The sequence below is a fragment of the Malaya genurostris genome, chromosome 2, assembly GCF_030247185.1.
Source record: "Malaya genurostris strain Urasoe2022 chromosome 2, Malgen_1.1, whole genome shotgun sequence".
NCBI lineage: Eukaryota > Metazoa > Arthropoda > Insecta > Diptera > Culicidae > Malaya > Malaya genurostris.
The window spans coordinates 201,441,713-201,456,598 of NC_080571.1; the positions used below are offsets into that span (position 1 = coordinate 201,441,713).

The following is a 14,886-nucleotide window of genomic DNA, read 5'->3' on the forward strand; positions in this document are numbered from 1 at the left end:
TTTCAGACTTAGATTCCGCACGGTAATACCTATCCAACAAGCCATAGATTGTTAAAATCCGTCCATTTTTAACGGAGATATCGAAATTTTTGTGTAAACGACTTTTCCCCCTATTCCAGCAGTACAAGTTTTGAGCGCTGTATGACAAAGAAATGCTTGGGAGCAACGGAAAACACGATTTTTTATACTGTTACATACAATTGTTTCTAAGTACCAAAAGGATTGTGTACAGCATCCTTTTTCATGACATTTAGCCTCGGACCGATTTTGGCACGGCTCGTTTTTGGCAACATAGTCGTTCGAATATGACATATATAAACCAGATGATGGCAGAATTTTTTTTAATTATTTTGTTTTAAACTACTTACAGCAATAAATGCTGGAACAACATAACATCCATATTCCATTCGAATCAGTTCGTCGAGATCAGCAAATGCGTGTGTGACAAATAATTTCACTTAATTTTCTCGGAAAATTTCTTTTCTACAAATTCAGATTCATACGAAAAATCGTATGCTCCCAAACAAAGTTCCTGCATTATGTTTGGTTCCGACCTCTGGTTCTGGAACTACAGGATGATATGTGAAACGAAATCAAAATTGTGTAACTCATTCTTCTCGTAGATGGCTAAACCGATCTGAGATTCAAATGAAATCTAAGAATCATCTAAGATTCAAATGGTTCAAGGTTCTATAAAACATCTTGCTTTTCAGTCAGATCCAACTTCCGGTTTCGGGGATGTCTACTCCACATAAATTAATCAGGTTTATCAGGTTAGCAGATTTGGATAGTCGATAAAAAAATTAACTTTTTTCAGTTTTAGTGGTATTCAGTTGTCGATCAAAATGCACCTAAAAATTTAATTCGTGCTATGATCTTTCAAAGATGTCTTAACTGATTTGCAAATATTTTGAAACAAATGTTAACTGTACAGCTACTCAGGTGAATTTATCTGACTTCGGCCATACCGCTTTTAGAATTCCGGTTCCAGTATAAAAAGCCTAATCAAATTTCAGAAACAAAAATTCAAATTAAAACAAACTTATATACAAAAATTAATTAATTTTATCCAATTATGACTTCCGGTTCTCGAATTACATGATGATGAATTTTTAAAATTAAACCGATATAGAAGATGACAATCCCGAAAAGCTTCAAAGTTGGACTCAAAACTGTTGTAATTTATTCGCCATATGGCCATACGAATCGGTTTGGGTTATGCTGGTTCCTGAATACCGGCTCTGGAAGTACCTTAAATTACAGTAAACTCTAGAGTGGAACTTACATATCATGGCATGTTTAATCGATTATCACACTTCTAGATTCAAATTCGATCCGATTTGCAGTTTCGACATTACAGAGTAATGAGTGATTAAAATCTCAAATTGTCGCTTAAAACGACGGTCATTAAAATAATATCATGAAAACTTAAACACCGAAGAATATTCATGCAAAAAACACATGCGGATTGATAAAAATAGGTATCATCTCACTGCTAGGTGGATTAAACACGTTTTTTTATTTACTAATGCTTTGGTTTCTTTCTACGAGTTTTTCAATTTTATCTGTTCCACTAATTGTTTTGTTATTTCTAACTGGCCTAATTTTTCGATGTGTAGCAAAATGGCTACGCAAAGCGCATTATTTTTGATCGCAGCTTGCGCACTATTTGAAAATATGAAAATTATGATTTATAATTACGATTATGATCTGAAATTAGATGTGAAAATTAAAATAAAACGACGATATCTTTGTTCTGGTCTAAAAATAGTTACTAAGCCAAGAAAAACGCGATTCAATAGGAATTTTTGATATAAAGCTTATTCTCTACGAACCAAAATCGCTAAAATAATGACAGATTTTATATTTACGTTTGCCGTATTGGTATTAAAACAATACGGAAGGTGAAATGTTAATAGGACCCAATCTCAATGTTCATCGCAAAAAACAGTGATAAACATTAACAAAAGCTCACAATGAAATGCGCACTAATATGTTCCGCGCACTATTACCCGCCTTTCCCCTTTGTGATATCAATTTCAAACAGGTACAGAGGGGTCTCGTATAACGCGGTACACCGGGGGCGTGAAAAGCGAATCCGCGATAAACGGGACCCAGAGCATATGGGATTTCGACTGATTGGGGCTGTGAACGATTATCTCGCTTCGGTCGACAGATAGAGCTATACTGTCTTCGGCAAACTTGTTGTAGATACTTAGACTAACAATTTAGTGTAGTTTGACCGACAATTTGTTGAGAACTGCTTCGCCAGGGGCGCTTTGAAAAGAGCATGAAATAATTCATATGTTCACAATAGTAAAACAGTTTGAACATGAAATATTGCGAATATTTTACTTCCGGTGGTGTCAGTGTTTTCGGAAAGAATGTTCCGGAGGTCAAAACAGATCAAATGGTGTAAACAGTAATTGAAATTTCTCGCATGGCTGACTCTAGTGTGTAATTCAGTGTTCGAAATTCCTGCAACTCAAAATCATGTTGACTTATTAAGATGGTTGTTTCGAGAAGATGTTTTAAGTTCTGGTTTCGAGAAGGTGTTTTAAGTTCTTGGTTTCTTCGAGAAGGTGTATCAGTTCTTATTGTATCTACAATGTGATCTTCTGTAACTGAATACCATACTTGTTTATGAGAGTGATCTTATCGATCAGGTTTTGAATAAGTTGATGAAGGAGAGACAGATTTTAAACTGTTTTTTCTAGAAGGGAAAACTCTTGATTCTTGATAGAGTGAAAACTCGAATTTCATACTTAATGTTTTGATTATTTATACAATTATATATAATGTTAAGTACATAAAATGTGACATATATTGCTCATATAGTTTCATTTTATTTTTTATTTGAATTAAATCTTTTTTATTGAACAGGGAAAAGCCCAATGGAGCGAAAATTTCATAGTCACACTCTTCCTCAGGCAGTAAATCTCTAAATTCAGTTTTTGTAACAAATGTGGATAACCAATTCGAGATTGTAACAAAAGCTGCTACGTAAACGACCAAAGATATATTCCGGTAAACTGATAAAAAGTAAAAATCGATAAATTTATAACACTCCTGATAGCTGGAAAGTTTGTAGGGAACACTGCAAGGGAAACTACGAAAAGCAAACCGAAGAAGTTTATTCTGAATGGCTTCGACGCGGTGGATGTCGAGTTAATAATAAAGAGCCAAAAAGACAGTACCATTTTCAAGAATCGCAAAAAAAGTTCACAATATAGTGCCTTTAGGCAATACATGTTTTTAAAAGCCTTTGTGATGCTAAATGTAAACCCTAGTACTTCAAAAATTATGTATTTGATGTTATCCTCAAAATTAAGTTTTGTTTACAACAGAACTCTCAAATCGTCTACGGTCGAATTCCGTTTGAAAACATTTCGGGAAACGATATGGTCGAATACGACTGTTGAGCGTTTGCGATAGAAAGAATTTACGAATTATTTCGTAATAATTTTATATTATTGAGACCGCATCAATTGGAGAAAAAAATCGAACTGTTTCTGCGGGAATTTGGTATTACCCAGATCTTTGAAAAGATTATTTAATTTAAAATCATTAGCTAATGTTAGTCTTAGGAATTGTTGTGAAAGGTCGAATTTATTCAAATAATAAATAGTATCAAAAATAGTCGAAAATGAAAATATTCAAATTATTAATCGTACAGTAAGTTATATTTGTGGTTAGTTTTCTTCGCTCTGATCGTTTTGTGGTTAGTTTTCTTCACTCTGGTCCAATCTTGGAAAAGTTCTTGAGTCATCCAGCCTTTTTTTTCTCCGGTAGTGTACTGGGAGATTCGAACGCTGCAAATTTTTTAAAGCACGTGGATTAGCTACATTATTAACACTCCAAATACCAAGCCTGAAAAAAAGTTGGAACGGTAGCTTCGAGCTGTCATAGCTCAGCTGTTTTTCAACGAATCTCAATAAATTTTACACCCTCGAATTTTGTGAAGTTCGTAAATTGATTCAAAAACTTTGTAGCAGACTATTGGTAAAGGAAAACCAATGAAAATTGGATTTTTCCCATTCCAAGTTTTTTTTCACGCGCTCAAAATACCCTATCTGCTTGATTTCTACTGGATGATCAGAAAGTTAGCTACAACGTATTTATAGGAATCAATTATATATTCACGTCTCTAACACAACCAAATGAAACGAAAGAAAGAATGTATGATCGTTCTCTCAGTTGCTCTGTAGTTGTTTTTATATTCTAGCTTTCAACGCGACTCAATTAGTATATAGTAGTATGTATGCGAGAAAGTAATTCTGCAGAAACACACTAACACAATTACGATAGCGTTGCTTAGTAGATTTGTTAGAGAATCGCATGACACAAAATCATTTTATGACGGATGCGAATCCTCTGAAATAACAGCTGTTTTAGCAAACCGAAAAATTCAGAAAACTATACTGAAACGGCATATTTCGAAACTTGAGAAATCCCATAAAAGTAATCATATTTCTTATCAAGTTTATCCGCGACCAGACAGCTATAAATTCCTACACAAGCATTGTATAAGTAATCTCTACCGTCAACTATTCTAAATCACGGAACAAACAAATATAATTTTCCCATGAAATAGCTTTCTAAGTCATCATGATCGCAATAGCGCAACCTTTTTTTCGAATACTAAATCACTGTTCACATTAGAGATGGGCAAAACAGTTCATTTTAAAGAACCGTTCAGTGATGCAGAGTTCTGTTGAAAGAACTAGTACTCCAGAGCCGTTCGTTCGTTCTTTTCATAGTTGGTTTGTTTGTTCAAAGACTGAACGAGAACTCACTTTTGTAAGCTTAAGCGAGGAAAAAAAGGTCCTCGAAATAGAACTGAGGTTTTGTGACGAAACTTTCTTATTAGTACCGTTATTGAAAAAAGATTGAGCGAACTTAAAAACAAAAAAAAAAGATCCCTCGACTTTGAACTGAGGAACTACCGTTCTCGAAAAAAGAACTATAGCTCGTTCATTCTTTCAAAAGAACAAGTTCTTTTGAACCGTTCGCGAACGAATTGCCCATCTCTTGTTCACATTATCGTATACTTTTTGATATCCCAAGCAATGTTGAGGAAGATACACTGCTCTTAAATTATCACACACACGCTTTTATCAATCTTCTAACCAGTTTGTAAACCCTCGAAAAAACGATATTAATAAATAAAAATTAATCAAGATTACAGGAATTTCCAACCCAGAATTGCACACCAGCGTCACCGAGTGAGAAAAATTTTTATAACTGCTCACACTATTTAATATGTTTCTACCTCCTCTACTTTCTTTCCGAAAACACCGCCAATCTATATCATCAGATTTTAGAGATATCACATAATAAATTTTATATTGTAAGATTGTGATCAACTAACATAGTTTTCATAATGTAAACTATAACATTCCTAACAACTTTCCAACAAACAAAACCGCTCTATATCTTTTAGTTTTTTATAAGAACATTCCCGCATTCTTCAACATACTATAATTTGCGAGTTACTTGAAGCTCAAATCGTTTTGTCTGTATTGAGCGAATAATTTATATCATGCATTTTTCAAAGCGCCTCTCGCGGAGCAGTTCTGAACTAATTGTCTGTCAAACTACACTAAATTGTTGATCTAAGTATCTACAACAAGTTTGCCGAAGATTGTGTGGCTCTATCTGTCGACCGAAACGAGATAACCGTTCACAGCCCCAATCAGTCGAAATCCCATATGCTCAGGGTTCCGTTTATCGCGGTTATCCGGCCAAACCGAATCCGCGTTGTACGAGACCCCACTTGTGTGGGATGCATAAGTGTGTACCATCATTCCTGTATTACCAACAGTGTACAAGGTGCTGAACTGTAAGGCAACATGAACCGAATGCCCTAACTGACGGCGTCGCGTCTCAACCGTGGCTACCAACATGAAAAGAACTGAGGCCAGCACATATTCCCCGCGCCAGCTCAGTTCCCTCCGAGACCACACGAAAGTCAGGTAAGCCACGTCGTGCTTGAAACGGCATCAAGTCGAAGGTGCTTGCTATTGGCGAGAAGCGTAAAGTTCACATTGGCGATCCTGCCGGACTACAGCAATTATTGGACAGATGATCCTTTTTTTGTTTTTATTAATTTGGTCTAGTAACAAAAAAAGCAGCCATCTTGAACAAACATCTCCATACTAATGTTACTTTGTGGTTATGTGATACTTTTAACAATTGACTAAAGTGCAAGCATGGAGGAATATCCGCAGAACAGGTGGAAATGTATAAGAGCGTGACCGAATGTCCGCAAGAAAAAAAAAAAAAACAAAAAAAAAAACCGCGAGACCGGAAGTCCGCGGAGAAAAGTTCATAGCGAGACCGGATGTCCGCAAAGAAAAAGTACCCGTATGCGAGACGGGATGTCCGCAGAAAAAAAAGCATGCGAGACGGGTTGTCCGCAGAGAGAAAAAAAGCATGCGAGACGGGATGTCCGCAGAGAAAAAAAAAGCATGCGAGACGGGATGTCCGCAGAGGAAAAAGTATGCGAGACGGGATGTCCGCAAATAAAATGTTTTGTATGGTGTAATATTCGAATATAATCCTCGGAACTTACTTCTATCAAATAACAGTTCAGTTACGATTCGTTTGTGCACCGCATCTCTTTTTTTTTCCTTTCAGATTATTGAAATCGAAGAATAACAAAAAAAATGTCGGGCGACGGCAAATACGTTCGAGCTCCAAGATACTCCGATACAGAAGTCAGCTGCGAAGAGTACGAACAGATCGAATTAGGAGATTCATCGAACGACTTTTAAAGTGGTGATGATAGTGAAGTAAGAGTTGATTCGAACTTCACCGAAGACCCTGTCCCTCCAGAAGCAAGCAAAGCGGTTGGCTCTAACTCTAGCATAAACAAAGACACAGATCCAACCACCATCGAACCAATAAATGAGCTGGAAGGTAGAAATCCAGGTACTAGCGAACGCCTCCAAAGAATGGAGAACATTTTGTCTGATATAACGCAAGCAATAAATTCTATGCAAACGATGCGTCCTTCCAACGACTATGACCAAACCTGGTGCACATCTGTTAGTAGTCAATCAGAAGTCATCCTACCTAGCATTCGTTGGGATAGCATTAAACCCTTCCCGACTGCAGTACCGGCAAATAAAATGTGGGAAGAATGGAATCGATACATAGAAAATTTCGAAATTGCCGCTTCTCTCAGTAACGCACATAATCCCATTCAACGTTCCCAATTACTATTTCTATCAATCGGTGAAGAGCTTCAGAGTATTATAAGAGCAGCAAAACTCAGACCTAGTCTGGATGACGCAAACTGTTACCGTAATTTTGTTAATAATATTAAAAACTACTTTCAGTCAATGACTGACACGGCGGCTGAACACGAAGCCTTCTCCAACATGCGCCAAGAAAAAACTGAATCGGCAATTGCTTTTCACGCCCGGTTGATGGCAAAAGTTCGACTGTGTGGGTACAGCCTTATTGACCAAGACAGATTTGTACGAGCACAGTTACTGAAGGGCTTAAGAAACAAAGAACTGGTGAAAGCAGCCAGGGTATATGGTCATGATGCCAATTACGTGGTACAAGCAGCTACTCGAGATGAAGCTTACGAAGCAGAGACAATCATAACAGATCAGTCTCCGGTGCAAGCGATTAACCATGTATATCGTCGGTCACCAGATTCAACAAGAAAACGCCCAAGAACTAGCCAATGGGAAAATGGACCGAATTTACAGCAGTTCCGTAGTAACCAACTGCCACCGCGGCGAGAGATTCAAAATCGTGGCCGGCGCTCACGTTGTCGTCGATGTAATGGGTTTTTACACACTACTTTCCCATGTCCAGCACTGCGGAGAAAATGTAACACTTGCGGAGAACTTGGACACTATGCCGTAACCTGCAGGAAATCTCGCGTTCGTCAAATTGAAGCGAAAGCTAATGTACCTTCTCCACTCGATAATCATGTGGATCATACCGAGGTACGAAATGATTAGGTTTTGTGCTAAACTCATAATAAAATGAGACGATTCAATGATTTGTATTCGTTTTTTTTTTGGTCTAAACTTCTTAATTGATATATCACACAAATTTCCTCTTACAGCACGTTAATATGCTCTCACTTCAAGATGTCTTGGTGGATTGTTGTCTAGGTTTGTCCAGCCCAATACAATTCCTCATAGATTCTGGTGCAGACGTGAATGTCATCGGAGGAAAGGATTGGATTCATCTCAAACATGAATATGATTCAGGTTTAGCTAATTTCAAGTATGTTGAAAATTCCAACACAAAAAGTCTCCAGGCGTATGGTGCAGAGTCACCTATGATAGTAGAGTGCGTCTTTGAGGCTGAAATCGTTAGTCCAACATACAATCAACCGGCAGTAACAGCATTATTTCATGTAGTACGGAATGGATCGAGGTCTATTTTAGGCCGCTCAACAGCAAGCGATATGGATCTGTTGCATGTTAAGACAGTTAACAATGTTCAACACGAAAAAAAATCAAAAAAGTTTCCAACAATGCCGGGGGTCAAAATTAAATTCAGTTTAGACCATACCGTACCACCAATCAAGAACGCATATTACAATGTGCCCGCTGCCTTTCGAGAAGCTGCTAAATGTCGCTTAGAGAAAATGGAATCCGACGGAATAATCGAAAAAGTAAATACTGCCCCTAAGTGGATAAGCGGCATGTCTGCCGTCGCCAAAGGAAAAGACGACTTCCGTTTAGTAGTTAACATGCGTGGACCGAATAAGGCTATCAACCGTGAATATTTCCGACTTCCTATAATCGAGGAAATGAAAGCCAAGCTCTATGGTGCGACGTGTTTTACGAAGCTAGATCTCAGTAGCGCATATTACCATCTCGAACTACATAACGAATCTCGCGACCTCACCACATTTCTAACAGATAATGGAATGTACAGGTTTACTAGGTTGATGTTTGGAGTGAACTGTGCACCCGAAATCTTCCAGCGAGAGATGACCCGTATACTTAAAGGCGTGAAAAACGTAATCGTTTATATCGATGATATTCTGATTTTCGCGAAAAACTTCGAAGATTTACGAAGAACCGTAAGTGAAGTGCTGAAAGTACTTAGAGCCAACAATCTAACGCTCAATACAGAAAAATGTGAATTTAACAAAACTCGTATAAAGTTCCTCGGTCATGATCTGGATAAAGACGGTTTCCATGTGGAGGATGCAAAAATAAAAAGCATACAAAATTTTCGTGAGCCTGCTACAGTTTCTGAGCTCCGAAGCTTTTTGGGATTAGCTTCATTTGTTAGTCCACACGTGAAGAACTTTGCGGATATCACTAGTCCGCTGTGGGAAATCATCACAGCAAAATCGTGGTACTGGGGACCTACACAAAGTCACGCGTTTCAAGTTGTAAAGAACCGAATAGTACACTGTTGCGTGTCGTTAGGTTTTTTCTCCGAAAACGATAGAACTATTTTGTATACAGATGCCTCCCCTCTAGCCCTGGGAGCAGTCTTGACACAGGAAGACAAGCATGGATCTCAGCGAATTATAAGCTTTGCATCTAAAGCACTAACGACGACTGAAAAAAAATATGCTCAAAACCAACGAGAAGCTCTTGGTGCCGTTTGGGCTGTTGAGCATTTTTCATATTTTTTACTCGGTAGACGATTTACGTTGCGCACAGATGCTCAAGGGGTATCCTTTATTCTGAATAGGACCCGCGAAGTATCTAGAAGAGCTTTGACACGCGCAGATGGTTGGGCGCTACGATTAAGTCCATATAATTACGAAGTGGAATATGTTCGTGGAGTAGATAACATAGCTGATTCCTCTTCGCGGCTATATGAAGGTGACGATGAACCGTTTAACGACGATTCGGGATCATGGGAGATAGCATCATTGGAGGCTAGCACTGTAGGATTCCTGACTGAAGACGAAATCAAGAATGCCACAGCTAGTGATCGAACTCTCCAGGATGTTATAAATGCTCTTGATTCAAATCATTGGCCAAAATCTGCACATAGATATAAGCTTCTTGAGAACGATTTGGCACTACGCGATGGAATGCTGGTGAAAACAGGCTGTGTGGTAATTCCAGAAGCTCTGCGGAAACGAACGCTTGAGATATCCCACCAGGGCCATCCCTCGGCATCTAAGCAGAAGAGTATATTGAGACAGCGTGTTTGGTGGCCTGGAATGCCTAATGATGTTCAGAAATGGGTTGAGTCTTGTTCCACTTGTGCTGTCACTGGTAAACCTGAAAAACCTACTCCAATGCAGCGTATTTTTGCCCCAAAAGCAGTGTGGGAAATGATCGCACTTGACTATAATGGACCATATGTGAAATTCGGAGGAATTTCCATACTTGTCGTAGTCGATTACAAGTCCAGATATCTTTTTGCACGTCCAGTAAAATCAACAAGTTTTGAACAACTGAAGAAAGTATTGGATGACATTTTTGATCGGGAAGGTATTCCGAAGTATATCAAAACGGACAATGGTCCGCCTTTCAACGGAGACGATTATAGGCAGTACTGTGTTGGTCGAAGTATCACACCAATATTTTCTACTCCGTTATTTCCACAGCAGAATGGGTTAGTAGAAAGATATATGAGAATAATAAACAAGGCTATGATTAGTGCGTCAATAAACAAGACAAACTACAATGATGAATTGAGAGCAGCAATAAACGCTCACAATTCGGCACTCCATACTATAACAAAAATAGCCCCAGAAGAAGTATTATCCGGTAGAAAGATTAAACGCTGTCTTCCATTGCTTGACTTGGGGAACACAATTGACGAAGAACTATTCTCTAAGAGAGACCGCGAAGCAAAGCTAGCAGGGAAAGAACGGGAAGATAAAAGACGTGGTGCCCGCGCCGCACAAGTTGGCCCTGGAGACACGGTTATTGTCGAACGGAACACACACGTAAAAGGCGACTCACGATTTTCACCGAAGAAATACACAATTGCTGAAAATAACAACGGAAGCCTAACACTCCACGATGATTCAGGTCATATACTTAAACGGCACATTTCACAAACAAAAAAAGTATCCAGTTGGCGAACTGATGAGTCATCCGAATGTGAAAACACAGTAAATTCAGGCTTCGATAGCAGCACTAGGGAAAATCGCAATAGGAAAACTCCAACATATCTAAAAGATTACATATGTAAAATTAATCAATAAAATGGAAGCGTTACCAAAACAATAATTGCTCTTTCACAAATAAAACAAGCAGCTATACAAATCATACAAATTAATGGAGATTCTTGTTTGTTGTTTTATTCAATATTCGCAGCAGAGATGCCAGCAAAAAAAAAGCAATCATATAAACAAAATGGTTCCAAATTTGCAAACCCGAAAAATTGTCTGCGGTTTCCGTTTCTATATAAAGCATGACACACAAAACTAATTTACGGAGTAGAGGAAACAGCGCTGTCATTCTAAAAAAAAAAAAAAAAAAAAACAAAATCAAATTTCGTCGAAAGTCGAAAAAATGCCTGCAACACTTCATAGGAATTCTACAGACTTTCATACAAATCTGTAGACCTGGCATCTCTGATTCACAGATTTAATGACAGCAGTGATGCCAGATAATTTATTTTAAATAAAATATATTATACACTGAAAAAAACCCTTTCTAAAATGCCACTTATTTTGTCAAATTCAATATCACATCAATGAGAATGATTGTCGTGAATGTATACAAAGCATAAAATCTAGTGCATTAAAACTATAAAATATTAGTACCGTTGAAGCGTAAACTACTCATTGAAAATGGGATGGTGCTATCGACTTTTCACGTTTATTGTAAACACCAAACTAAGTTTGTATATTCTATGTCATTGAAAGGGTCTCTCACGATTACACGGTAGTCAGCAATAAAATAAAAGATCATTGTTCTTGTATTCACTTTGTTTACAAGAATAGTATAAAATATCTACAGTCTACCGAAAATACAATGTTAAAACTATAATAAAATGAACTTCAGTCAATTTGATGCTTTCTCTTGAGGAGAGGGAAGATGTGTGGGATGCATAAGTGTGTACCATCATTCCTGTATTACCAACAGTGTACAAGGTGCTGAACTGTAAGGCAACATGAACCGAATGCCCTAACTGACGGCGTCGCGTCTCAACCGTGGCTACCAACATGAAAAGAACTGAGGCCAGCACATATTCCCCGCGCCAGCTCAGTTCCCTCCGAGACCACACGAAAGTCAGGTAAGCCACGTCGTGCTTGAAACGGCATCAAGTCGAAGGTGCTTGCTATTGGCGAGAAGCGTAAAGTTCACACCACTGTATTCGGATTGTTCAAATAGTTGACCAGCATACAATTGAAAAACTTTCGAAACTTCAAAAAACATATCAACATCTATATACATTACGATTACTTGATAGTGATTATCAGCAGTTATAATATAATCTTTATTCAACACTCCGTTTGGAATGAGCATGGGAGTTCTATTTCCATCGAATAGATACTCCAAAATTCACGATGGATATTCACATATTCACAGCCTATTCTCCTACCCTCTCTCCCATGCCTAGAAGTGTAGCAATAAACGAAAATTCTAGGCACCACATGTTGGAGCGGAAATGGAATATTCCCTACCGAGTGCACGATCCACTTCCAGTAATGCACTGTCGGGAATATCAAGCCTGCTGATGTATTTAATAATTAATGCCGAATATCTCTAACGGGTAGCTAACAATTGTAATCCGACGGGTCCGGCCGATGACTTTTGCTCGGTGACTTCAATAAAGATAAAATTACGACGCGCGGTCGAAAGCCAACATTCCGATATCGACTGGATGTCGGTGAGCCCACTCGGTAATGCTTCAGGCTGTTAAACACGGTTACTGCATTTATCTAGCTCGGAGGTCCGGTGATAAAACGCAACAGCGCTCCATTCGAAGTGGACCGGAATGAAAGCTGCAAATTTCAGATTTACGCACTCTCTGTCTCTCTGTCTCGGCTGACTAGCGGGACACAGTCAACGAACGATAAGCCACTCTGCTAACAGTGCCCAGTCAACCTGTGCCGCGAATTGCCGCAGGCAAAACTACACTTACCTAATGCAGCAGTCCTCTCTGGATTTTAGGGCCAGTTTCACAATGTCCACGAAAACCGGTACGACCACCCACTCGTTGGGTTTTGACTTGGAGATGGATGGCGTGGATGCTGATGCAGGCGATGGTTTTCGCTTTTTATTCACACCGGTGCCACTTTCCGTTTGTTTGCTCCATAAATTGCCGCAACCTTCCGCGTGACGTTGCATGCAGTCCAATTGTTGGCTGGTCGTCGTCGAAAGTTTACTCCACTGTGAAATGCCATGTCGAAAGGAAGAAAGAGCGGAAGATTGCTGTATAATTGTTCGCAAGAGGAGGCAGGAGTGAGATCAACTTGAAAGACAATGCATCTACATTATGAAGATAAAATTAATTAACGCTACCAGAGAGGCATGCAGATTCCAACAATGCGACGCAACGAAGAGCTGTAATAGTTGAGAGCCTTGTTGTGCTGTCAGTCACTTCCGACAGGATAATGAATTTTATAGAAAGAAAAAGTATCCCGTTGCGAATTTCTGCGAACTGTATTTGAACCCACAGGTGCTTCACTAGAGATGGCTTCAAAGTCCGTTTGTCGGATATGCAATGACTGAGAAGGTACTTGAAAGCATCTGCCGCCATTGAAAATACTTGAGCTGCTGCTTCAGGATCGTTAGGCGCTTTCGTGGGAAAGCAGCAACGGAAACGTAAACTAACTCGAATGAAATGGTTCCAGTTCAAGTAGACCGAACATTCAAACAGATTAGGGGCCGTGGCAAGAACGCATCACAATTGTGCAAGATTGAATGAGCCTTGATTCTACCTACATCACGTGACGTCCTGCATGTCGAAATCGTTTTCATATAGAATATTGGACGCATCACAGATTGTGATGATAGTTTCAAGCAGCACAGTACGTGGCATTAATATAATAAATCACCCTGTGGCGTTGCTAGGATACATTAGCTTAGATAATTCACAGATACTGGCTATTGTTTGTACAAATAACCATTAAAAACTATAATAATGTTAAATTACACTAATCAATGTACGGCAAACATGTGTTTTAACATTATTCGCAACATAAAGATACTATTCATAAAAAAAGCTGTTGATCGCACGTACGGTGAAGCCGCGCTAGCAAATTACACTTGACAAGAGCTGCGGTAATTACGCTAAAAAGTTTGCCACGAATATTTTCATTCCATATTTATAGCTTTAGCAATAGGATTTTTCCCCCGCAGTCCCGAACTGCCACCCGTTGTAAATGTATGCATTATTAATAATTTATATGTACCACCGGAAGCTTCTTGCGTTTCGTATTTCTGTGTTTTCATCACCCATGGAGCGATTGCACCACATGAAACCGCATCTCGTCTGCACTCCTTTAGTCTGCGCTTTATAATATCATAGCAATAGTTATACTGTGAACATTGTGGGAGGGACAGGGAACCGAAAAGGGGATACCGATGGAAAACATTAATTTAATTTTTCTTGCAATATATTACCGTGATTTGTAATCTAGCGATGGGCGGCATATCCAGTGACTCCAGTATGACCGTGGCGCTGTTGTAGTTCCCTACCAGAAGGCAGTACTGTGCCGCCCCGCTCCACAACTCAACCATGTTGTTGCGGTCCTGAATATTTTGGCACTGTAGAAATGAAAATTGTTCATGAATATGAAACATGGTGAGGTACAACGAAAGAGAGAGAGAGAGAGAGAGAGAAAGACACTAGGCACGAGAACAGACAGCGGAGTATGAAAAATGTACGAAATATATGGTTTAATAAAGCAATGTCTTGGTTCAGAGGTCGATGAAGAATTCAGTGCATCATTTTGATGCGATTAATTCATAG

At 38.9% G+C, this 14,886-nt stretch overlaps 1 protein-coding gene across 3 annotated transcripts in view; it reads right to left on the minus strand.

Annotated features, from left to right (window-relative positions):
• LOC131427060 (ras-GEF domain-containing family member 1B) overlaps window positions 1–14,886 on the minus strand; it is a 154,698-nt gene that overhangs the window by 31,407 nt on the left and 108,405 nt on the right. For all 3 annotated transcript variants that reach the window (XM_058589959.1, XM_058589958.1, XM_058589957.1), the window contains 2 exons: window positions 14,538–14,681; window positions 13,054–13,301 (listed from right to left, as the gene is read on the minus strand). In XM_058589959.1, coding sequence (XP_058445942.1) covers window positions 13,054–13,301; window positions 14,538–14,681 — 392 coding nt within the window. The remainder of the gene's footprint in view (window positions 1–13,053; window positions 13,302–14,537; window positions 14,682–14,886) is intronic.